This window comes from Pseudoliparis swirei, chromosome 22 (assembly GCF_029220125.1).
Source record: "Pseudoliparis swirei isolate HS2019 ecotype Mariana Trench chromosome 22, NWPU_hadal_v1, whole genome shotgun sequence".
Taxonomy (NCBI): Eukaryota; Metazoa; Chordata; class Actinopteri; order Perciformes; family Liparidae; genus Pseudoliparis; species Pseudoliparis swirei.
Window position 1 is genome coordinate 2,949,378 of NC_079409.1, and position 25,078 is coordinate 2,974,455.

The following is a 25,078-nucleotide window of genomic DNA, read 5'->3' on the forward strand; positions in this document are numbered from 1 at the left end:
TCTGCCACTGGCTCGTGTCCCTGCAGGTGGGCGTGGCCAAGGGTCATCAGGAGAGTGGAAACACCTGAGGTAATCAGCAGGATTGGCAACACCTTGGCCTTGTGTGCCAGTGCTGTATTTAAAAGGCCCTCTGGTCCCAGGAGCTCTCTATCTCTCCGTCCTGAGACCGTGTTTGGCTGTCTGTAGGAGAGTATGGTTTGACCCTATCCAACATAGCACACGCACAGCACGCACACACTTCCCACCATGCACTCACCTCCACTTGTTATTCTACCTAAGTTAAATAAATCCCTTTCTGTTCCCTACCTGCTTGTGTGGTCCTTTGTTATGGCTGTGCGGCCCAGTTCGTGACAATACTCATTAAACTCCCTGAGAAATCACATGAGTTATGGGTATTTCCCTATTGACACATTCTTCTCACCCCCCCCCCCCCCCCCCACACCCTGTTTCTGCTTTCTTAGCTATAAGTTACACCTCTCTTATATACCATAACCTTCAACTCATGACTTCAACTTGTGAATAGGCGTTACAAATAATTCCACCACAGGCAAAGGCATGTTGCTTGTTTGTTTTAATGTACAGTGAAAAATTGCTCAGTGGACCTCCACCGGGTCAATAAAAGTTCATGAAACGTAAACTAAAACATTATAATACTTTACAAAGCAAAATCCAAGTTACAGTTCAATTTAAAGCAAATAAAGAACATATTGATTCAAGTTAACGCATGATATGTTGAATAGAAGTATGGAAGAATAATCTTCTTCACTCGGTGGAAGCTGCCACTGGTCAGTTCAGAGCTTGAGCAATAACGTCATACTCTGGTGACACGTCCTTTTTCCGCAGTGACGTGTAAGTTCTGTCCTCTTGTTTTGGTTTCACCTGTTTCCTTGTGTTCCTTTGGAGAGAAGCGAGCGTCAGACATGATGTGAGCTCCTAAAGTCTCCACTGCATTGACAGAGGGATGACCGCATAACATGATGAAGTGGTAGCATACCAGAGGAGCGTCAAGAGGATGATGCAGATGACATTCACAACCAGAGAAACAACAGCAACGATGACCCAGGGAAGTGCTGCACCGGCTCCACATTGATCTGTGTTTACTAGTGCTGTGAAAAATAACGCGTTAACTCAGTTAATTAAATTACAAGTTTAACTAGTTTTTTTTTTTAACGCATTTAACGCATGCGCAGAATGAGCTTCCAATCCGTCTGTTGTTTGTCGTCGGGACGAAAAAAAAGTCACTTGCAAAATGAGCTTCCAATCCACCTCTTCAATCTGAACTCTGTCCGCTCTCATGCAGACGGTCTGTTCATCGGTAATGATCCTTCCGCAGGTTCACCTACGGAAACCTTGTTACGACTTTTACTTCCTGTAGATCAGGGTCTCAACACGTCGATCGCGACCTGCCAGTCGATCACGGCGTAGTGTTGGTAGATCGCATGACATTAAAAAGATTGGCCCGCCCCCTGACATGTTCTCTAGAGCACGTCTTTGTTCTTTTATTAAACTAAACGTCTGTTGTTGATCGTATCTCCACAGCAGCATGTAATTTCTGTCTCTTCGCGTTGCGTTAACACTTATCGATCTCCGTCTCGCGCCGCAGAGCTCCGTGCGCGCGCATCGGGACCGAGCAAAAAAAAAGTCACTTGTCAATCTGTCCACCTGTCCGGGCCGGTGAGGTTTCAGCTTTGCAGCGGTGTCCCCGCCGTCCCTTTCATCACGGCCCAGTTCATGAAGAAAACCCCACAGTCAGTTTGCCTCAGCAGCTGCTAGAGGAAGACTAGAGGCCTTTAGATTGTATCATGGTGGAGTTAATGGTTGACAAACAAGAGAAAAATGTTCTGTTTAACCCTCCTGTTACCTTTACATTTACTAACATATTTTACCCTCGGGGTCAATTTGACCCCAGCAATTAAAACCTCCAGAAAATTATTAGAATTAATATTGCTTCCCAAGTTTAAGTGTGAGGTACTTTATGTTTGTTTGTTGACTACCTAAATTGCCCTTTAAATAAATAAAAAAGTTGATATTTCTTATAAGTTTGACACAGTGAAAAACAGCCTGGGGTCAAATTGAGCCCAAAGAACACCGACATTAAACATTGAATGGGGTCAAATTGACCCGAAAGGTAACAGGAGGGTTAAACATTCTGTTTAGGATGAAGATGTATTAATGTTCCATATGGAAGAAAACTGCTCAATAACTGCTGAGTTGCAGCACCATTGTATAGAAGAATGTATAAATGTATATATCCGTCTTTTGTCATAAATCTCTATGTTCTCACAAAATATACCGAGAATATCGGTAATATGTGATTAATCATGATTAATCCACAAAAACCTGTGATCAACCCGATTAAAAATTGTAATCGTTTCACAGCCCTAGTGTTTACCAATGACATCATCTCGATTGTGTAACTCTGAATACACTCAATGGCTACTGGGTGAACTTTACACTCCTGGTTAAACTGGAGTGTTTGCGGAGAGCGCTCAGTGTGGTACTTGAGAATGTCATAAAGTAGTGGTATAGAATCTGAGAGGTTTTGTGTTTCTCAAAACTTACCGTCTAGTTTCGACTCCTTTATTCTGAGTGTGAAGTGTCAAGTTAAGTGTGAAACCTTTTCTATAAAACAACTATGTTGGTTTACAGCCCAATATGTAATAATACAAATACAAATATAACAAGCTGTTTAGTTTGTATTAAATGTCGTCACACTGTTGGTTTCTGTTTGTAAAGACAGCATTTATAATTGGCCCCTCCTCTCTGGCTCAACGAGCGAATGATGGAGAGAAACCGAAGCAGTGGTGGAGCGAGTGAATGAAGAGAGGGTTCATCTAGACTAGAGAGTAAACAGTGGCGGTGGCATTTCTGCAAGAATACTGTTATGTTGTAAAATAAAATCAAAATACCATCAAAATGACAATTATGAGAAAACATGTTAGATGTTAAAAGAATAAAGGTACAGAATAAAGTGTGCAGTATCTGATGTACTCACAGGCCACATTCAGAGTCTCTGTCTCCTCTGTAGTGATGCTGCTTGTGAAGCTGACCTTACAGGTGACGTTGGTGCCGTGGTGTTCAGCTGAAGGGTTAAAGGTCAACGTTGAACTGCGTCTCTGTGTGACACCAGTGATGTTTCCTGTGATGTGAGAGTCCTTCTCTCCTGCTCCTCTCCACCTCCAGGTGATTTCTGGATCAGAACCAGAGCAGAGACCAGGAGCAGTGCAGGTCAGTGTGGCCTTCCGCCCCTCGGTCAGAGGAGGAATCAGCACTGAGGGCTTCTGGGTAAGAGCTGAAGGGAGAGCAGTCTATGAGTGGAATCAGGGGAGCAGCCAGAAGGTCACAGTTCACTAAAATTCAGGCTTAAATAATCTGATACTTTGTTAAACATCTCAATAAATCAGAGTTGCAGTTTCTACGTGTTGCCTACAGAGGGCGACAAATCCCAAACATTATTTCACTATTACTCCATTCAGAAAATAAATACAGAAACTAGAACGGGCACTCGGTAGAGCGCATACCTTCGCATATCACAAGATTGGGCATTGCATTATGAACATGTTGGCATTAGTTGCATGCCAATTGGATAGAAATTGACCGTACTATGGTAAAAAGAAGATGTTGACCTTTTCATGACCTTGACCTTTGACCCGATCGATCCCAAAGTCTAATCAAATGGTCCCCGGATAATAACCAATCATCCCACCAAATTGCATGCGATTCAAGAAGATGTTGACCTTTTCATGACCTTGACCTTTGACCCGATCGATCCCAAAGTCTAATCAAATGGTCCCCGGATAATAACCAATCATCCCACCACATTTCATGCGATTCGGTTTACAACTTTTTTTGTTACGCGAATAACACGCATACAAATAAATAAATAAATATATATATAAATAAATAAATAAATACACGGCGATCAAAACATTACCTTCCGCATTTTCAATGCGAAGGTAAATATGTTGAATATAATGAACAATGTCACGAACAGAGTCCGGGTCCCCCACTGACTGACTCTGTCATCCCCAGGACATTTCCTTCCAGTCACTCCCCCGCACAGCTCTTTATACTTAATATTTAACATCTAATTTCACGTCACTTTAATACACATTACACTTTAACACACACACACACCTACAGTACCCTGTCTACAGCACTGTTATCTGTTTGTGCAATTTATTATTTTTCATACCAATGTGAATGTAATGTCTAAATTCTTGCGCTATGTTTTCTGTTGATTGTTGTTGTTTTGTTTGTCTGTCTAATGTACACACCAGCCGCCAATTCTTCGTGCGTCTAACACACGTAGCAAATAAATGTTTCTGATTCTGATTCTGATCATCAATATATGTATTTGTTGTAGGTCTTCATACCTTTAACAGAGACAGTTGCTCCTTTCGAGAATGTATATCCATCTTCTCTCAAATACTGGGCAAAGCCGTGGTCACTCAAAGACAGGATACCATACATTCTGAGTTGATAAAATCCAGAGTCGGACTCAGTGAGGTTATTGATGATGATGCTGCAGTTCCTCTTCATCATGTCAGGCTCCAACAGTGAAACTCGTCCGAAGAACTTGGACTGAACTTTGGTTTTCTTGTTTGTGTTGAATATAATGTCTTCAACACCACATCTGAGTTTAGGTGGTTCACATTTGAACCACACCATATGTTGGTGTGTATAGCCAGCACCAAGAGTGAAAGAACACGGTATCACAACACAGAGTCCAGCCTCTGCTGTGATTTCTCCTTCACTGAGAGTGATACAGAATCCTCTGCCACATGTTTGTAATCCCTTCAATGATTTTCCTGTTAATGGAAACAGTGAGACAAAAACAGGGAAAGGAGATATTTACATCTTGATGATAGTCCATGATATTTAATAAATGACTGTTTTTGTTTTACAAAACTGCTATTTTCAGTATTTAACACATGTATTCACACTTAAAAACGTTGATAAACAAGTATATCCATTCACCCTAAAGTTCCCGTGTGAGCCAATAGATGTTTTGAATCAGGACATTTATAATGGCAAATCTTTTCAGTAAATTATCTTAATTGTTGGTATCATCACAAGATAATAATAAAAGATGAAACCTGTGTCAGCAGTGACGTCTCTCACACAGAAGAGCAGAGCCGTCCAGATGAGAACAAACATCCTGATCCGATGATTGAGCCGGTCGCTGTCGGTTCCTTTCAGAAACGTTCAAATGTTTCACTGCATGAAACTGGAGCAGAAACATCTCCACAGTTATATTTAAATAATATGATGTTGAAGGTTCACATTTTATGAATGTAATACTGAATATATTCCATAAAAATTGCTAAATAAATACAGTTAATTTATCTGAAGCAGCTTTATCTACAATTGCCTCAACCCCACCAATAAAATCTACACATTATCAAGAAATTATAAAAAGCATTAAATTACATTGGTAAGGACAAATTACTTCTAAAGTTTCCATTTACAATTTAACAAGATGATTTTAAAAGTGAGGTAACGTGTTTTACCTCTTTGGGTGTCGTTCTGCTCTCTTCTCACCTCAGTGATGTCTGCTGTGCGTCTCGGAGCCGACTCTTCCTCTCTTCCTCTTCCTCTCTTCGTCTTCCTCTCTTCGTCTTCATTTTGTACTTCGTTCCTCTTTGCGCTACAACAATTTACAAGGAAATTTCTCTTCACACTGCTGGCCCTCGTTGGACTGCCACACTCACAAATCTGTATGGTGTTGTCATATATATTAAATATCAAGTTAATAATGTGAAACTTTAACACTGAATCATGAAATGAGAATGACTTCCTTTTTTCAAAATCATCTTCAGGACTGTAAATGGTTGAGTAACTCTGAGAAAGAGGAAGTACCACATGTTAGTTTGAGCAACTTGTGTCACTTTAACCCTTGTGTTGCCTTCGGGTCATTTTGACCCGAATCAATATTACACCCTCCCCCCGCCTTCGGGTTAATTTGACCCCATTCAATGTTTAATGTCGGTGTTCTTTCGGTAGTCAACAAACAAACATAAAGTACCTCACACTTAAACTTGGAAAACAATATTAATTCTAATAATTTTCTGGAGATTTTAATTGCTGGCGTCAAATTGAACCCAAAGTGTAAAATATGTTAGTAAATATAAATGTAACAGGAGGGTGAAACATTGAATCGGGTCAAAATGACCCAAAGGCGGGGGGAGGGTGTAATATTTAATCGGGTCAAAATGACCCGAAGGCAACACAAGGGTTATGAAATCAAATATCTTAATTAGTTCTTAATTTAATCCCAAGAATCTTTATATTTGTAACAGGATGGCTTTCATGTTTTATTGTTCAACATCTTTCTCAGAAAAGTCTATGAAGTGATTATTTATTTAAATATTGCCACACATGGCATCACTGTCTTTCTTTCTAATAAATGTTTTGAGATAGTAGATTACAACCATAATTATGTTTAGATGCTAACCGGTTCCACATTTGTCCTTATGAGCTTCTATATGTCTACATATTGAACACATATCCTGTCAATGTTGCACAATGTACCAAAAGGAAGAACGTTTTGTTTGTAACTGAAAACTTGTGATTTCATCACAAAGTGTGTTTAGGGTTTCAAAGAAGCCAACTTGATTCCTGTAACACAGAGGTGTCCTAAGTGTTTTCACTGAGGGCTACAGACTAAACAATTTACGGAGGTCTGGGCCACTCACTAGAAGTGAGGTATGTACCTCTATTAAAGTTAACACAATGAATCAATACATATATATTTGAATATGCTTAAAGAAAAAAACATCTTGCATTACAACTCAATAAATGGGTTTTCATTTATTTATTACTGTAATTATTTATTTATAAATGTATTTAGTTATCAAGCTCCTCTTTTATGGAACCAGCTTCCAATTTCAGTCCGGGAGGCAGACACAGTCACCTCGTTTAAGAGTAGACTTAAGACCTTCCTCTTTGACAGAGCTTATAGTTAGGGCTGAATCAGGTTTGCCCTGGTCCAGCCCCTTGATATGCTGCTATAGGCTTATAGCTGCCGGGGGACGTTTTAGGATGCACTGAGTACCTATCTCCTCTTTTTTCTCTCCTTAAGGATGAATTTTCATCTCTCAATCACACGTTACTAACTCTGCTTTCTCCCGAGTCCTTTTGACTTCACGTCTCATGGGGTCATCGGACCCTATGAGACGGCATAGATCCTATCTGCCTGATGGATCGTCTGGGTCGTGGAATTCCTGCTCATGACTACGCCACTGTCCTGTTGAGACTCCGCCCACTGTTGAGACTCCGCCCACTCCTCCTCCCCACCGCCACCTGCCTGATGGATCGTGGAGGTCTCCATCGTGGAATATGCCTACTATGAACTATTCATACACTCTGTCATATTCATTGAATGTATTTTAACTCTAAATCTGTCCTTCTGTACACATGACATCTATTGCATCTGTCCATCCTGGAGAGGGATCCTCCTCTGTTGCTCTCCTCCAGGTTTCTTCCCCCTGAAGGGTTATTTGGGAGTTTTTCCTGGTCCGATGTGAGGTTTTGGGGCAGGGATGTCTATGTGTACAGATTGTAAAGCACTCCGAGACAAATTTGTAATTTGTGAAATTGGGCTATACAAATAAACTGAATTGAATTGAATTGAATTTAAGCATTTATGTATTTATTCCTTTATTTATTTATTTATACATTTATTTAAGCATTTATTTATTCCTGTATTTATGCATGCATTTATTTATTTAATTTAGTTAACTTTAATAGAAGTGAGGTATATCGCTCACCTCTATTAAAGTTAACAAAATTAATCAATACATATATATATATATATACAGTATATATGAATATGCTTAAAGAAAAAAAACATCCTGCATTACAACTCGATAAATGGGTTTACATTTATTTATTCCTGTATTTATTTATTTATACATTTATTTATACATTTATTCATAAATTTATTTAGACATTTATTTAAGCATTTCTTTATTTATTCTTGTATTTATTTATGTATACATTTATTTAAGCATTTATTTAAGCATTTATTAATTTTTTCCTGTATTTATTTATTTATACATTTATTCAAGCATTTATTGATTTTTTCCTGTATTTATTCATGCATTTATTTATTTATTTATTTATACCTAAGACAATTTAAGTCCTCCATAACCTATAACTTTGGATGATACCCATTTGATTTGACTCAGTTCTGCCAATTCGTCATATTAGCTTCAGTTGATGGGTTGCTATTGGGTTGTAGGCAACATGAGAAATAATCAATTCAGTTTGTTTTCTATCAATAAAAAACTTTTTCCAGTTCGTGTTGTTTTCATTTTATTTATGTTTGCATGGAACTGAAGACAGATGAATTTGCTTGAGGCGTCAAAGGCTTGTTTAAAAAAAAAAGCAAGCAAACAACATCAATGCAGAAATCCTACTGTCATTAGGTAACAGTCCAACACCCTGACCTGAATTATTGTGTCAATCATATATGTTGAAAATAAATCTCCATAATGATCATTATGATTACCAAGTATATGACATAATACATTTCCTTTACCACACACTTTGACAAAAGATTAGGGAACACATATTTGATATTTCTACAAAAAAGATCTAATACAATATAACCCACACCCCCATGAGGCTTTCAAAGAAAGGAACTGGTTATTGACTTTTGAGAATACAGGCAATTTAAGAATGCTAGCCAGCATTTCCATCATTAAGTCAACAGAACATTGTCATATGAAACTAATGAGATTCAGAATAGCTGGTTGACAATAGCTTTGTTTACATGCACAGAGGACTGCATTGTTTACCTGTTTCACGCTTGAAGTGTTTAGAAAACGCTCAAAACCCCCGATACCTCTTTCTGCATCACATACCACATTTTGTAGACCTGCTCAGGTATATCTGTACTATAAATGTTTGATTATAAATACAAACATAACCCAAAACTGAAAACTAACTTTTGCACATTTCATTTAGAGGACAATATTACTGTTCATGACTTACATTGTTAAAACAATCCAACATACGGTGCACACAGTAGATATCAATTGGCATTTACACTACAGACAGAAACTTTGAATAAACTGAAGAAAAGGTGCATTAAGTTTGAAAGACATGTTTACTAGCTGGGGAGGGTCTATCGAAAAGATGCTAATAGTTGCATTGTGGGCAATGCAGGATCGTGACCCATACTATGAAGTTCAAGTCAAAACATCTTGATCTCTGCTGCTTTTTGGTTGTTGTAATGTTTCTACAGAGTCATCTAATTCAATGGACATGCAATATTAATTGCTGGAGTTCTTTTTAAAGTTTTAATAGAAACGATAGCTAATTGTAGAAGGTAATCGAACTTCCAATCAACCGCAAATACAGTAAATAAGCAGGTCACTGTGCATGTAAACGCAGCCTCTGATTTGACTTAGTGCACACTAGTTAGAGGTTGATACTATTTACTAAACCCATCAAGACAGTGTCCAGTTAAACTATTTGTATGATGTATGACAAGCGTTCACTTCCCACACCGGCTGTTAGCCATCGTTTAATATGTATATGTATGCCTGCTCGCAAAACCATCATGCAGGGTAGTGACTGTACATACTGGCATCCATTCCCTATCAATATACATCTCCTTAATATATATTATTGACGCCATCGTTATCAAGTTAGACTATTAGTACGCTTATATATTACATCACAAGTTCATCAAATGTCTTTGAATAGCACAATCGTGTTTGTCATTCAAACAACTGAGGCAACCCTGTGAGAATGAAGCATCAACTCCTCAAGTGAAGCGATGCTCAACCTTCCCACAGTGGTGATCAGTGATCAGTGTCCGATGATCTTTCAGCACGACTTGAACAAACACACACACACACACACACGCGTACACCTACACACACACACATTGTCCAAAAGAGATAACACTTTGGCCACTCGCGCTTCAAATATTTTGTGCTTTTGGTCTGTATTTTCCAGATAAATTAAAGAGCTAGAACCCATGCTTTAGGGAGAACTAGTAGAACATGAGTCAAGACAGACACAGCATACATACGAAAATTAAAAAAACAATGATGTGGTAACAGGACGCTGAGATGCGTTTCCATCTCTCGCCGAAGAGGGTTATCATTTGTGGGATGTAATTGACCAAAGGAAAGAGAAAAGAGAGATTTGCTCTCTGCTGATAGACACACACATAAATAAAAGGGAACAAAGAGCGTCGGGCCTCCTTGCCCTGATGCTTCGACTGGCAGCAGACACAGTGACACTTATGAGAGACGGCTGAAGAGCAAATAGTGAGAAAGATGCGAGCGCTTAGACGTCTGCCGTTTGACAAAACCGTCAACGGTCACGAGGAGGAACGTGGAGGAAGCGACAAAAAAACAAACACAATCGATGGTTAACGCTGCATGTTTTAGAGCCCGTGCACTGCAATTGAGGCTCGGCATTTTGTTTCTTTGACATTGTCCGGTGAGGTCGTGATCTGACCCAAAAAAGTGTTCCCAAATGACGGCGTGTGAAGGGGGCGTCCAATGGAGGAAGGGGCTCCATGGGGGGGGGGGGGGGGGAGTAGTGGCATCAAAGTGGGAACATTATACGTGAAATCTGAAACAAGGAGTCACCAAATGCGGGGTGAAATCCAGGAGAGGACGTGGGGGTTATTACACAGCGTGTGTTGGGGCTGCCACTGCATCTCGCATAGCCGAGGGATCAGGGAAGGATTGCGATTCATTTGGCTTTGATTTCCGAGTAGTTGCCGCCATCATCCCCCCTCCCTGAGGCCCCCTCCCTGGGCCTGGCCCCGGTAAACTCCAGAGCAGCGTAATTCAGCTCTTTCCTCTCCAGTCCTGCCATAGAGCCCACAGGTTGATAATCCCCGTCTTCTCCCTGCAGACAGAAGGACCGATCAGCGCCACGAATCACTGGCAAGCTGCCGGCGACAGCTTCGGACGCCACAGGAGCGCCACAGACAACATCAAGTCAAAAGGTTAGTGGTTACTGGTCGACAATTGACATGGAGACTGAGATGTTTCTTGGTAGTCGGGGCAGTTTGTGTTAGCAATGAGGCAGCCATGCAGAAGGCAGATTCGTAAAACAAACGGCAGTGTACAGAGCACAGAAGCTGATATGCGAGGAGATGCATCTGTCACTGAGGCTTGTGCTTTTTGTTTTTTTAATGGGGATTTGTTTAGGAACCTTACCGTAGTCTCCTCTAGAATGGAGTTAAACTTTGAGCCCAACAGCTCTGTCTTAAGCTGTGCAAAGAGTTAGGGGAGAGAAAAACAGACAGAAAAAACGCAGAGAAGCGATGAAAGCAAGAGAAAACAGTGTTTGGAAAGGTCATGGTGGGGAGCTCATGGACTGCTAGTGGGAGAGACCTTCTATGACCTCGTGATTTACAACTTACAAAACTGTGACCCCCAACAATCTGAGAATGGTCATCCAACCCATCCTCCATCATTATCATGACCATTGACATCAGCATGTCTCACCACTTTCTTCCTCAGATTTTGTTTGTCCTTCTTGACTGCGCTGTAGTACAACGCGGGGTTCTCCAGGACCACGTCCTGCCTAGGGTTGCCATTCTCTCTGGGGGGACGGAGTCACATGATCAGACTCGGTCTCGACTGCCACTCATGCAGGGCGACACGCCAAGCCCGGGCATCCATTTTAAAACGACAAGCTTTGTAAGGTTATGCTGGAGGCCAAATGTGGTTGTGAGTGACGTGGTTATTTCAATGGGTTTAGTCGCTGAGCTCACACCCACTTCAGGGGTGATTTGTCAGAGAAAGCGTGCAAAAATTTCGGAGTTTAAATATCCCTCGAGGCTAAAAAATGAAGCAACTTGGTTAAGAGGGCGACCCTGGGTTTCCAGAAGCAGTGTCAGAGCAGGGACTCTGGCCTGCAAAGTATACGGTTAGTCCAGCTCGCTGACCCACTTCACAAGGCAGCCCAATGAGGATCTTCAGGGATTTCAACAGGGAACTTGATTTGGCAAATAAACTGCTAAATTGCTCTGGAAAAATGGATCTCACATCCACAACAATCCCACATTCACTCACGAAACAATGTGCGTCAGTGTGTTTTAGAATGGATGACGAGGCTCAGGTGTTTCCTTGGATTTCAGAAAATATTTAGTTCTTCTGCCCCGCATGGCCCTCTCCATTCGTTAGTCATTCGTACTCACTTTTTGTTGTTGTGGCCAACGTATCTCACTGCTGCGATGATGAAGGCTATGACCGCCACTCCTCCAATCGTGCCGACTATAACTGCCATCATGTACTTTTCTGAAGAAGAAAAAAAAGGCGGTCAAAATGGAAAACGAGGGCATTCACATTGAACTGCGCATCGAGAAGACGGGGAAAAGAAGAGCGTTGGGAAGAGGAAGATGCCATTTAAAAACCTCCGATATGTCGCCTGCAAAACATGAATTGCTTCGTCTCAACTCACTCTCCTGCTGCAGCTCCAGGTGTACGCTCTCTCTTCCGTACAAGTTGAAGAAGCTGCAGTGGACGTTGACGGCGGGGCCGCCGTTGTCCGCCCGCTCGCCTTTCTCCCGCAGCTTGATCATTCCCGTGGAGGTGTGTCCATCCGTGTGCGTGTAGTAGTTGTACCGGCCGTCCGTTTCGTTGATGGTGATGTTCAGGTCGGGCAGGTAGAACTCGATGGTGGGTTCAGGGTTCCCCGTGGCGATGCAGACGCACTGCACGCCCTCCCGTACCACGGTGCACTTTGACTCCTCCAGGAGCACCGGAGCATCTGTTAAAAGGGGGCCGCAGAGTAAAGAGCTGCAACAACAGCACTGACAGAAAAAAGTGGTTAGATTAAGTAAACATACAAGAGGTGGTGCTCCGCCTGAAGGAATAAGGCCAGGAATATCATTATAAATCCCAAAGACACAGATAATGGCCTTTTCTGTCCGTCCAGACTATCACTGAGAGGCTCAGGAAGAGCTTCTACCCTCACTAGGATCCCAAAGGTCACTTCCTAAGACCTGCATATCGGCATCACTCTGTGTCCCACTGTTGCATGAGATGCAGGACGGAGAAGCACTCACACTCTACAGTGATGTTGAAGGAGCTGCTGGCTCTCCCGTGCTCGTTCTCGGCCAGGCAGCGGTACTGTCCGTCCGCCTGGGGCGTGATCTCTGCGAGCTGCAGCACCGACAGCTCGTCGGCGGTGATGGTGCCCACCAGCTCCCCGTCCTTCAGCCAGGTGAGTGTCGGGTCCGGGCTGCCCTGGGTGCTGCAGTGCAGAGCCAGCGAGGATCCCTCCTGCACCGTCATGGAGTCGTTCACCACGGGCTCGCGGGGAGGGTCTGCGAAACAATGCAGAGGAATTCGATTGTTTTGTTTGTTCTTATTTAAATGTGGGAATTCCTCTTTATTATTCACGCAGTTAAACAGACACAACGGCACCTTACCGCTTTAATGTCAAAGAGAAGTTTTTGTTATGACTGTCCGCTTGGGGGCTGTGGAAACAGGTCGTGAACGCAACGCATAGTTGCGCAACCACATAGTTCCATGTCGAATACATGTCGACATGCAACTATGTGGAGAGCGGGGATCGAACCGTGTACCTTGTATATATATATATATATATAATTTATTTTATTTTAATTTTATTTTTTACATATATATTTACATTATTGTTTTCATTATTGTCCAAAACACTTCTTATATATATATATACACTACCGTTCAAAAGTTTGGGGTCACTTAGAAATGTCTTTATTTTTCAAAGAAAAGCACTGTTTTTTCAATAAAGATAACATTAATCAAAAATACACACAATACATTGTTAATGTGGTAAATGACTATTCTAGGTGGAAGTGTCTGGTTTCTAATGAAATATCTCCATAGGTGTATAGAGGCCCATTTCCATCAACTATCACTCCAGTGTTCTAATGGTACATTGTGTTTGCTAATCGCCTTAGAAGACTAATGTCTGATTAGAAAACCCTTGTGCAATTATGTTAGCACAGCTGAAAACAGTTATGCTGGTGATATAAGATATACAACTGGCCTTCCTTTGAGCTTGAAGTTTGAAGAACAAAATTAATACTTCAAATATTAATCATTATTTCTAACCTTGTCAAAGTCTTGACTATATTTTCTATTCAATTTTCAATTCATTTGATAAATAAAAGTGAGTTTTCATGGAAGACACAAAATTGTCTGGATGACCCCAAACTTTTGAACGGTAGTGTATATACAGGACTGTCTCAGAAAATTAGAATATTGTGATAAAGTTCTTTATTTTCTGTAATGCAATTAAAAAAACAAAAATGTCATGCATTCTGGATTCATTACAAATCAACTGAAATATTGCAAGCCTTTTATTCTTTTAATATTGCTGATTATGGTTTACAGCTTAAGAAAACTCTAAAATCCTATCTCATAAAATTTTAATATTTCCTCAGACCAAGTAAAAAAAAAGATTTATAACAGCTGAGTGTTTGTCAAGGCTCAGGAAACCCTTGCAGGTGTTTGAGTTAATTAGACAATTCAAGTGATTTGTTTAATACCCTACTAGTATACTTTTTCATGATATTCTAATATTTAGAGATAGGATATTTGAGTTTTCTTAAGCTGTAAACCATAATCAGCAATAAATCAGAATAAAAGGCTTGCAATATTTCAGTTGATTTGTAATTAATCCAGAATGCATGACATTTTTGTTTTTTTAATTGCATTACAGAAAATAAAGAACTTCATCACAATATTCTAATTTTCTGAGACAGTCCTGTATGTGATAATTTGGACAATAATTACGACAAAAATGTAAATATATATATGTAGAAATATATATATATATATGTAATAATTTGGACAATAAGTTGGACAATAATGTAAATATGCGTCGCATTGTAAGCCGACATAGATACTCAAAACATGCTCAGTGCACTATTCCTTTATCCTTTCTGATTGGAGAATTCAAGCTAATTGTACAATCCAAACTAATTTTAAATCATAATATATAGTAACTAGAATGGGCACTCGGTAGAGCGCATACCTTCGCATATCACAAGATTGGGCATTGAATTATGAACATGTTGGCATTAGTTGCATGCCAATTGGACACAAATGTATCGTGCTATGGTAAAAAAAAAAGATGTTGACCTTTCCATGACCTTGACCTTTGACCCGATTGATCCCAAAATCTAATCAAATGGTCCCCGCATAATAACCAATCATCCCACAAAATGTCATGCCATTCAAGAAGATTTGACCTGTTCATGACCTTTGACCTTGACCTTTGACCCGATTGATCCCAAAATCTAATCGACTGGTTCCCGGATAATAACCAATCATCCCACCAAATTCCATGCGATTCGGTTCAATACTTTTTGAGTTCTGCGAATAACACGCATACAAATAAATAAATAAATAAATACACAGCGATCAAAACATAACCTTCTGCATTTTCAATGCGAAGGTAATAAATGCAAAATGCAATGTAACTTACCGTTTCCTCATGTCCTGCTACATATAAATTGTACCCAATATTCAAAATATGTATGTTGGATTTGGGCCACAGACTTACACTTGACAGACAGGTATAGTGAGGTGTTCATGAGGCCGTAGCCATTGTCCCCGAGGCAGGTGTAGATTCCCTCCTGCGCCGGCGTCACGTCGTCCAGGGAGAGGGAGACGTTGGACGCCGTGTCCCACAGCAGCTCCTGGTCTCCGAACATCCAGGAGATCCTGGGAGACGGGTTACTGTCCACCTCGCAGTGCAGCATCACCGAGCTGCCCTCCATCACCTCCGAGGACACGTTCACCCGCACAGAGCGCGGAGCGTCTGGGACGGAGAGTAAAGAGGAGAATTTATTGACCTGTTCGGACAACACTGAATGATTTACACTGCAGCTTTTAATTATGTTAAGTTCTCCATCTGCCTGATGGATCACGGAGGTCTGGATCGTGGTCCATGCCGACTACCAGCTATTCATGCACTTTGTCATACTCATTGAATGTGTTATTACTCTGTAATGATTCCTTCTGTACTCATGACATATTTTGCCTCTGTCCATCCTGGAGAGGGATCCTCCTCTGTTGCTCTCCTAAAGGTTTCTTCCCTTTTTCCCCTGTGAAAGTTTTTTTTTCTATTTTGTGGGACTTTTTCCTTATCCGATGAGAGGTCAAAAGTCAGGGATGTCATATGTGAGGCAAATTTGTGATAATGTGATATTACAAAATAAACTGAATGAATTGAATATGTAGCGCATTAAACACAAATCTTGAAAAATACAAATATAATAGTGATGTGTTTGCATACAAAATCCATTTGATTTGTCTTTTATTGTGTCACAAAATGCAAAAATAAACAGATTTTATTTTTTATTTTTTTAAACGGGTTGATTTTTTCCTGACAAAAAATATTTTACAAGATTTTATATGAATGTATAAAATAATATGCATGCATGGCGTAGACAAAGAGGAGAGGTTTGAGTTTGAGAAACCTCAGAGTCACTCAACAAAGGAATTTACTTGATAGGAATTCAGACTCTAGTGTGGGATGTCTGACTTTTGAGAGCTTAGAGACAGATGAAAAAGCATCATTATGAGTTATGAGCCTTTATAGTGTGAGGTACTCTTTAACTTACACTTGATGTCAAGAGAGAGGAGTCTCTCGTAGACCAGTGTGGTGTTGGGGTAGTAGACCCTGCAGCCCAGCAGCTGCCCGTTGTGCATGGGTCGGGGTATGAAGGTGAGGGTGCTGGAGAGTACCGCTGTGTTGCTCTCCTCCAGGTAGTCGGAGCTGAACTCCGGGTCGGGCAGGTAGTCGGTGTACATCCACTGGATCTCTGGAGTCATGTCGGGGCAGTTGTCTGGAGCGTAGCATGTCAGCTCCAGACTCTCATCGCTGACAATCTCCTCTGGGATGTCGATGTTGGGTTGATCTGGTGGGCGGGAAATTAGTTGAGTTCTCAGTAATAGCCAGAGGAGCTGTATTAATAAAGCAGCATTTAAGTTATGCAGAAAACTAGAGCAAAGATATTGTGCCAATTCATAAAATATAACACCTTAGAAAATACAAAAAAAGTTGAACTGTAAAAAGGAGGAATAAAAGCTGAAAAATAAGCCAAATGAAGGTGGAAAAAGACCCAAGTAATAATTTGGACAATAATGTAAATATATATATATATATATATATACATATATATATATATATATGTATATATACTGTATATGGCAAAATGTATATATATATATGTAAATATATATTTATATATACATATATATATATTTATGTCTATATATATATATGTGTATATATATATATATATATATATGAGAGAGATAGATATTTACATTGTGCCAATTCATAAAATATAACACCTTAGAAAATACAAAACAAAAAGTTGTTCTGTAAAGAGGAGGAATAAAAGCTGAAAAAGAAGCCAAATGAAGGTGGAAAAAGACCCATGTTTCTCTCATATTTCTTGTTTATATGTTGTACAGTTTAATGTGACTTACCCAGGACTTTGAGCTCAGAGAAGTCTGGGTACGTGTACATGTTGGCTCCACCGAGGTCAGCGCGAAAGTAGTATCTCCCCGAGTGCTCCGTGCCGATGTTGTTGATGAGCAGGGTGCAGTTCCTCTGGTGCAGGTCGCCCAGCAGCTTGGTGCGGCCCTTGAAGCTCTCGTGCACGACGTCCGTGCGCGATTTGAAGACAACGGGAGGGAAGAGCTGCGGGTACGGCTGGCCGAAGTACCAGATACCGTGAGTGCCGCGGTACGGCCGGATGCTAGACGGATACATGAAGGTGCACGGGATGACCACGCAGGAGTTCGTCATGGCCGAGATGTCCCGAGGTACCCAAACGTTCCACTGGCAACTGCCGTCTGAGAGGAGATCAGACACGACGGCGTGTGAGCTGCGTGCATCGTGAGAAGTGTGAGGTACCACAGAATTGTGGAATTTTATTTGTATTTGTTACCATTGATGATCAACAGCAGTGGTATGAGCAGCTCCAAACACCACATGGTCTGTCTTCAACGTTGGACCATAGACCTCTGGAACACATTAGATCCTGTCAGTCACAGCGCATGCATCATCAAGAGGAAAAACAACAACCTTGAAATGTGTTGTTTACAGCATTTGCTGCTGCGTGACTCAGAGAACACATCCACTTCTAAGAGTCACACAAATACTCCAAATGTTCACTGGCAGCCAGACCGCCACCCAGAACACTTCAGAATATAACTTTTAAAAAAAATAACTTTAGAAGATGTGGAAATCAAAATGCAAACTATTCCCATATCTTCTGGGATTGCCCCGTTGTTACAAACTATTGAGGAGGGATACACAGTGCCCTACAAGACATGTTTGAGGATGAAATACCTTTGAAGAGTAAGAACATGTATCTGGGATATTTACCTTAAACGTCTTCAAAAAGAGACAAATATTTGATAAATGTACTTCTGGTGGCGGGAAAAAAGACTCTCACCAGGAAGTGGTTATCAGAAGAAAGTCCTACTCTGCATACATGGATGGACATTACAATGGACATTTATAACATTTATATAATTTATCATTTACAACTTCAACTACAGATTGGAACAGTTTTTGACATTTCGGGAACAATGGGTTACATACATAATTTAGCAGTAACTCTGGCTAATTAAATTTGATTTCAGCTAAAAAAGCAAAAATGTGACAAAACACATTCCCTGAATGTGAACAAAAAAGAAAATATGTTTTTGTTCCACATGCAGGGATGATGAGCACTTGTGAAAACACATTTCATATAAAAACATTTAATTTTTAAAACCTCTCCTGTGGTTTTACCTTGAAATGCTGATATTTAAACCGACAGCTCTGCAGTACAGCTCAGCTCCACTAGAGGGCGTTCACTCACACCCAGACAGCCGGACAGCCTTCTTCTCTGTAAGAACAAGAAAGAGGGGGAAGAAAGTGACATCAGCATCAGCATCATGCAATGACATCACTCACAGGGCCCTCGCTCTCTCGGAGTAAGTGACACAAACACACAAACTCAGCATCAGCGGCACCTGCTCGCTCGCCCTCGGTGAAGTCGCTCACTGCGTCCCATGAATGACCCTCACTGTGTCGCCTGAGCTGAGACACAACAACGCCATGTCGTTAGCAGATTACTCATAAATCAAAGGGTAAGGAGGGTGACGATGTCCAGTGAGTGTGAAACAAATGACACTTTTTATACAGCATAATGTAGTAAAAACAAAGAGATCACTTTGTTCATATCTATATGAAGTGAGAACACGACACATTGTGTTTGGGTTTCCTCGTTGGGTTTCTCTTCTCCTGACTCTCTGGTTATAGTCTAGATATAATGATTGTTTTCCAACTCACTCGTATGAACATAATAGTTCTATGTTCAGATGTGTTGGCCTTGTTTGTTAGTTTTTCTTCTATATGTATTTGTGTAACTGTGTGTACATTGAGAGTAACTTAAAACTGGAGTCAAATTCATTGTATCCAGACACACCTTTGACTAATAAAGCCGATTCTGATTCAGTCGATCAACCTGACTTTTAACTGCCATTTCACGATCATCATAAATATAAACAATGGATTCAATAGCACTTTATTTTAGTCCATTCCCTTCCATTATTCGAACCGCTTCAGGGTCGTGGGGAGGCCGGACCTTGTGAGGGTGAGTTCAGCTTAAATGTGGGATTGGTCCACTGTGGGAGAAAGTTATTGACATCATGGGTCTAAAAAACATTTGAATCTTTAAATTGCTAATTTAATGTAAACTAGATACATGATTGACCCAGAATTGAATGAAAGTATACCTAAGTACAATTACTTTACTAAAAGATAGATTAGCTTCAACTAGTCGTCCAAATATTAAACTTTGACTGTAAAATACATATAAAAATACAGTTGTGTTGCTTAACACTGTCATCATAGTCTTCTTTCTTTTGTTACATAAGGTGAACTAAACTAAATTATTTTTGATTTTTCAAATTAAAAAATAGGCAACTAGAATTAAACTTTAGCATTTCCCCATGTTCAGCCTCGGTGTCTTAAGGTCACTTCAACGTGCAGAGAAGGGGAGCTGGGAATCGAACGCATAAACTTCCCTCCCGTTGTCTTATCAAAGCACAATAAAAATGAAAAACATCTCTTTACACCACGCCTACCAGTTTCATGCATGCAGTGCAAATTAAACTCATTATTATTATTGTGATGAGACACATTTTAAGTTTTTAAAGTAAATTCCGGCCAAAAATACATGAAACTGGTGTGGTTTCCTCTGACTCATAACAAATCACTTATGATGATAACACTAAATTCATAACGACTCTGTAGGCGACTGTGGCTCAGTGGTTCAATCGGAGGATCGGCGGTTTCGAGCGCAGCTCCATCCTCTCTCCAACAGATGCTTCCTTAGCATTGAAATGATACTCTTATTGTTGAGTGTCTAGTTTCTATTTACATTTTGTAAATTACCAATAAGGCGACATTAACTTTCCGCATATCCAAGAACGTTGGTGGCTATGTTGATAAAAATGGATACGATTATCATGATGGCTGTTGCTCTTGCCGTGGGTGTCGAATAAACGCACGCAGAAGTCGAAGCAGAGGATTCCGCCTCATGCTGCAGCAGCCGGTGTGTGCAGATGGCCGGCCGAGAGAGGATTGTGTATGAGAGCTTCTTGATTAACACGTCCCAACATCCCCCGAGCCAATATTAGCCTCGTTGGTGGAGGGGAGGGAGAAATGCTGTTGTGTTTTGACATCGCAACAGGCCATGGATTCATCATGCTGTTCATCATACACTCAAAGAAATGACTCATTGGATGAACTCAATTAAATTGTTGGCAGGTTTTCCATCCAATAATTATATGCAACTCCAACTCAAATTTAGCACATCAGTGCAATAAAATGTAATTAAGTTAGTCCAACTCATTTGTATCAAATACATCTCAAATAAAATAACGATATTCATTAAATTAAATTAATTTATGTTTGTCCAACTCAAAATATAAACTAACTAACAAAATATGCAAACTCCACACAGAAGGAACACCCCGTTTGGGAATTGAACCCAAGGCCCTCTGGCTGTGAGGCAACAGTGCTAGCCACTACACCACCGTACAGCCCTGAAAGTGTCTTCACCTCATGTAAACAACTGATTTTCAGAAAGCGCATGCGCAAAGGGTAGTCCTCAATGAAACACATTTATTTTGAGTTGATATACACACCATCTAACCTAAATAAATCTAAAAAATGAAAGTATTCATACATTTTGTGTTACACCCATTAAATATAAACATCTATTTTTGTAATTGATTTATTTCAATGTATCAAACAATATTTAAATGTGTCACCTCGAAGAAGGGCTTGAATCATTTTTGTGAGTGTAACCTAAATAAATCTAATAAATGAAAGTATTCATACATTTTGTGTTACACCCATTCAATATAAATATCTTCGTTTTGTAATTGATTTATTTAAATGTATCAAACAATATTTAAATGTGTCACCTCTAAGAAGGGCTTGAATCGTTTTTTTGAGTGTACAGTCACAAACGCATAGATATTTAAACATGTAAAAGTATTATAGCTGCCTTCTCTCCCATCTTCTTGTCTTGCAATAACTTTTTCTATATTGTGGCAGCGGAAATATCAAACTTTTAACTTGACATGGTGAACTTTTTACCAAACAACATCCAGAAGTTACAGAGTAACATTCTAATTCATTTGGATTCATGTTCTGTCGACCTAATACATCTAAGTGTAATATTCTATCTTATTGTACCTCTGTTTTGGTCTCAACCGAGTCCTGTGTCAAATATCCATCCCTTTAGCTGCTCTTCCCTGCCACAGTCTGACTGATGGCAAAACAGAACTATTGAAAAATATGTACTATCTGAGAAAATGTACAATATTCCAATCTGTGCAATATCCCCAAATAACCTTCCCCCACCACTCAGCACTAGCCTATTTATCTATATATTAACCTCTGCCCTCTCCTTTCTTATGTCGATAACCTGTTTTTTATAAACTGTACTTAATACTGTATATTCTACCACCTTATGTACAGTGTGTTTTTTATATTTTTTCTAGGGCTGTGAAACGATTAAAAATTTTAATCGGGTTAATCACAGGTTTTTGTGGATTAATCATGATTAATCACATATTAACGATATTCTCGGTATATTTTGTGAGAACATAGAGATTTATGACAAAAGACGGATATATACATTTATACATTCTTCTATACAATGGTGCTGCAACTCAGCAGTTATTTAGCAGTTTTCTTCCATATGGAACATTAATACATCTTCATCCTAAACAGAATGTTTAACTCTCCTGTTACCTTTCGGGTCAATTTGACCCCATTCAATGTTTAATGTCGGTGTTCTTTGGGGTCAATTTGACCCCAGGCTGTTTTTCACTGTCAAACATAAGAAATATCAACTTTTTTATTTATTTAAAGGGCTATTTAGGTAGTCAACAAACAAACATAAAGTACCTCACACTTAAACTTGGGAAGCAATATTAATTCTAATAATTTTCTGGAGGTTTTAATTGCTGGGGTCAAATTGACCCCGAGGGTAAAATATGTTAGTAAATGTAAAGGTAACAGGAGGGTTAAACAGAGCATTTGTCTCTTGTTTGCCAACCATTGAGAGAGGGCGAGTGCAATCACTGGCACCGACAACTCACTGGCACCTCACTGGCAACTCACTGGCACCTCACTGGCACCTCACTGGCACCTCACTGGCAACTCACTGGCACCTCACTGGCACCTCACTGGCACCTCACTGGCACCTCAGTGGCAAGTCTGTGGCAAGTGCCACAGACTTGCATAGATAATGTATTTTTTTAGACTTACTTAAAATATGCAATACGATATTGCTGTACAATACTGCTGTACTATATTGAATATTGTTTTGCTACTACTACGTTTCACTTCGTAATATATAACACTTATATACCATGATATGTATAATGTACCGCCTTTCTTTAATAATAAAAATATATAATTATTTTTTACCATGTCATACTGTTATACCTCCATGAAATTCTCCTTTGAGGAGATGCCACTGTTAGTCTAAAGTTTAAGCACTGGCACTCAGTGACACTTGCCGGCACTTGCCATCAGTTGCCAGCAGTTGCCAGCAGTTGCCAGCAGATGCCACTACTAGTCAAAAAGTGCCACTACTAGTTAAAAAGTGCCACTACTAGTCAAAAAGTGCCACTACTAGTCAAAAAGTGCCAGCAGACGGAGGGTCGGCCGCAGTGACGAGTCTGCGACGATTTAGTGACAAGCTTCACTGAAGTGCCCGGACAGCGGAAGAAATCACTTTCATGATCACAGAATGGAGGAGCTGCGGTTTAGCTAGATTGATAGATAGATAGATAGATAGATAGATAGCTAAAATAGCTAGATACACAGATGGATGTGTGTGTATATATATATAAAAAAGACACTAATTAATATATATATATATATTAATTAGTGTCTTTTAGACACTACTGACAATATGCAATAAGATAGTGCTGTACATTACTGCTGTACTATATTTAATATTGTTTTGCTACTACTACGTTTCACTTCGTAATCTATTACACTTATATACCATGATATTGTAACGTCTCGGACGTTATGGCACTGATGACACGGAGACGGGACGACGTTATTAATCCTCCTTTATTGGGCATCCACCAACACATACAGCGTGTTCCTCTCAGCTTAGCAGGTCGAAAGTCAACAACAACGGTTCCCGTCAACCACCCTTAACTCCCGTTTTCCGACAGGTTAACCCCGCCTCCCCTCTACTCCGCCAATCACAGGCACGCCCCCTCGACCAGCATGCACGGTGCCACACTTTGATTGACAGCCACTTCACAGGGTCGCTACAATATATTACGAAGTGAAACGTAGTAGAAGCAAAACAATATTAAATATAGTACAGCAGTAATGTACAGCACTATCGCATATTGTAAGTAAGTGTCTACAAAAAGACACTATATATATATATATATATATATATATCCATCTGTGTATCTAGCTATTTTAGCTATCTATCTATCTATCTATCTATCTATCTAGCTAAACCGCAGCTCCTCCATTCTGTGATCATGAAAGTGATTTCTTCCGCTGTCCGGGCACTTCAGTGAAGCTTGTCACTAAATCGTCGAAGACTCGTCTCGTCACTGCGCAGACATGCCGCAGACGCGCCTGGCCGACCCTCCGTCTGCTGGCACTTTTTGACTAGTAGTGGCACTTTTTAACTAGTAGTGGCACTTTTTGACTAGTAGTGGCATCTGCTGGCAACTGCTGGCAACTGCTGGCAACTGATGGCAAGTGCCGGCAAGTGTCACTGAGTGCCAGTGCTTAAACTTTAGACTAACAGTGGCATCTCCTCAAAGGAGAATTTCATGGAGGTATAACAGTATGACATGGTAAAAAAAATAATTATATATTTTTTATTATTAAAGAAAGGCGGACCACATTATACATATCATGGTATATAAGTGTTATATATTACGAAGTGAAACGTAGTAGTAGCAAAACAATATTCAATATAGTACAGCAGTATTGTACAGCAATATCGTATTGCATATTTTAAGTAAGTCTAAAAAAATACATTATCTATGCAAGTCTGTGGCACTTGCCACAGACTTGCCACTGAGGTGCCAGTGAGGTGCCAGTGAGGTGCCAGTGAGTTGCCACTGAGGTGCCACTGAGTGCCAGCGTCGCTAGGGGGATCTCGCCCCTACTGCAACCATTAACTCCACCATGATACAATCTAAAGGCCTCTAGTCTTCCTCTAGCAGCTGCTGAGGCAAACTGACTGTGTGGGTTTTCTTCATGAACTGGGCCGTGATGAAAGGGACGGCGGGGACACCGCTGCAAAACTGAAACAGATTGACAAGTGACTTTTTTTTTGCTCGGTCCCGATGCGCGCGCACGGAGCTCTGTGGCGCGCGAGACGGAGATCGATAAGTGTTAACGCAACGCGAAGACAGAAATGACATGCTGCTGTGGAGATACGATCAACAACAGACGTTTAGTTTAATAAAAGAACAAAGACGTGCTCTAGAGAACATGTCAGGGGGCGGGCCAATCTCTT

The 25,078-nt window shown here is 40.3% G+C and overlaps 2 protein-coding genes across 6 annotated transcripts; both read right to left on the bottom strand.

Moving 5' to 3' along the window:
* Positions 1 to 554: 554 nt before the first annotated feature.
* Positions 555 to 5,538, bottom strand: LOC130187948 (sialic acid-binding Ig-like lectin 8). Its single transcript, XM_056405949.1, has 6 exons — positions 5,514 to 5,538; positions 5,100 to 5,195; positions 4,377 to 4,811; positions 2,996 to 3,292; positions 995 to 1,106; positions 555 to 895 (listed from the first exon to the last, which is right to left on the bottom strand). Exons 2-6 carry the CDS (start codon positions 5,158 to 5,160, stop codon positions 787 to 789), a joined length of 1,014 nt encoding a protein of 337 aa, XP_056261924.1. The 5' UTR covers positions 5,161 to 5,195; positions 5,514 to 5,538; the 3' UTR covers positions 555 to 786.
* A 2,764-nt stretch (positions 5,539 to 8,302) lies between these two features.
* Positions 8,303 to 18,881, bottom strand: mag (myelin associated glycoprotein). Of its 5 annotated transcripts, XM_056405893.1 has the most exons (11): positions 18,793 to 18,881; positions 17,942 to 18,017; positions 17,478 to 17,846; positions 16,604 to 16,900; positions 15,541 to 15,798; positions 13,052 to 13,312; positions 12,445 to 12,753; positions 12,182 to 12,281; positions 11,487 to 11,583; positions 11,196 to 11,249; positions 8,303 to 10,881 (listed from the first exon to the last, which is right to left on the bottom strand). In XM_056405893.1, the coding sequence occupies exons 2-11, from the start codon at positions 17,985 to 17,987 to the stop codon at positions 10,723 to 10,725; spliced, it is 1,950 nt and encodes a 649-aa protein (XP_056261868.1). In that variant the 5' UTR covers positions 17,988 to 18,017; positions 18,793 to 18,881; the 3' UTR covers positions 8,303 to 10,722. The 5 variants fall into 5 exon arrangements, with proteins under 5 accessions (XP_056261868.1, XP_056261869.1, XP_056261870.1 ...); XM_056405894.1 differs by lacking the exon at positions 11,196 to 11,249; XM_056405892.1 differs by having other exon boundaries at positions 10,799 to 11,249.
* Between the last annotated feature and the right edge of the window lie 6,197 nt (positions 18,882 to 25,078).

Coding starts and splice junctions, on each gene's coding strand:
- LOC130187948 (XM_056405949.1), bottom strand. CDS start 5,160: ATGTTTGTTCTCATCTGGACGGCTCTGCTCTTCTGTGTGAGAGACGTC. Junction 1,107..2,995: donor AGAGACTCTGAATGTGGCCT/GTGAGTACATCA, acceptor TATTTTTCACAG/CACTAGTAAACACAGATCAA. Junction 896..994: donor ATCCTCTTGACGCTCCTCTG/GTATGCTACCAC, acceptor TTCTCTCCAAAG/GAACACAAGGAAACAGGTGA.
- mag (XM_056405892.1), bottom strand. CDS start 17,987: ATGTGGTGTTTGGAGCTGCTCATACCACTGCTGTTGATCATCAATG. Junction 16,901..17,477: donor CTCTGAGCTCAAAGTCCTGG/GTAAGTCACATT, acceptor CCCGCCCACCAG/ATCAACCCAACATCGACATC. Junction 12,754..13,051: donor CTTCAACATCACTGTAGAGT/GTGAGTGCTTCT, acceptor CCCTTTTAACAG/ATGCTCCGGTGCTCCTGGAG.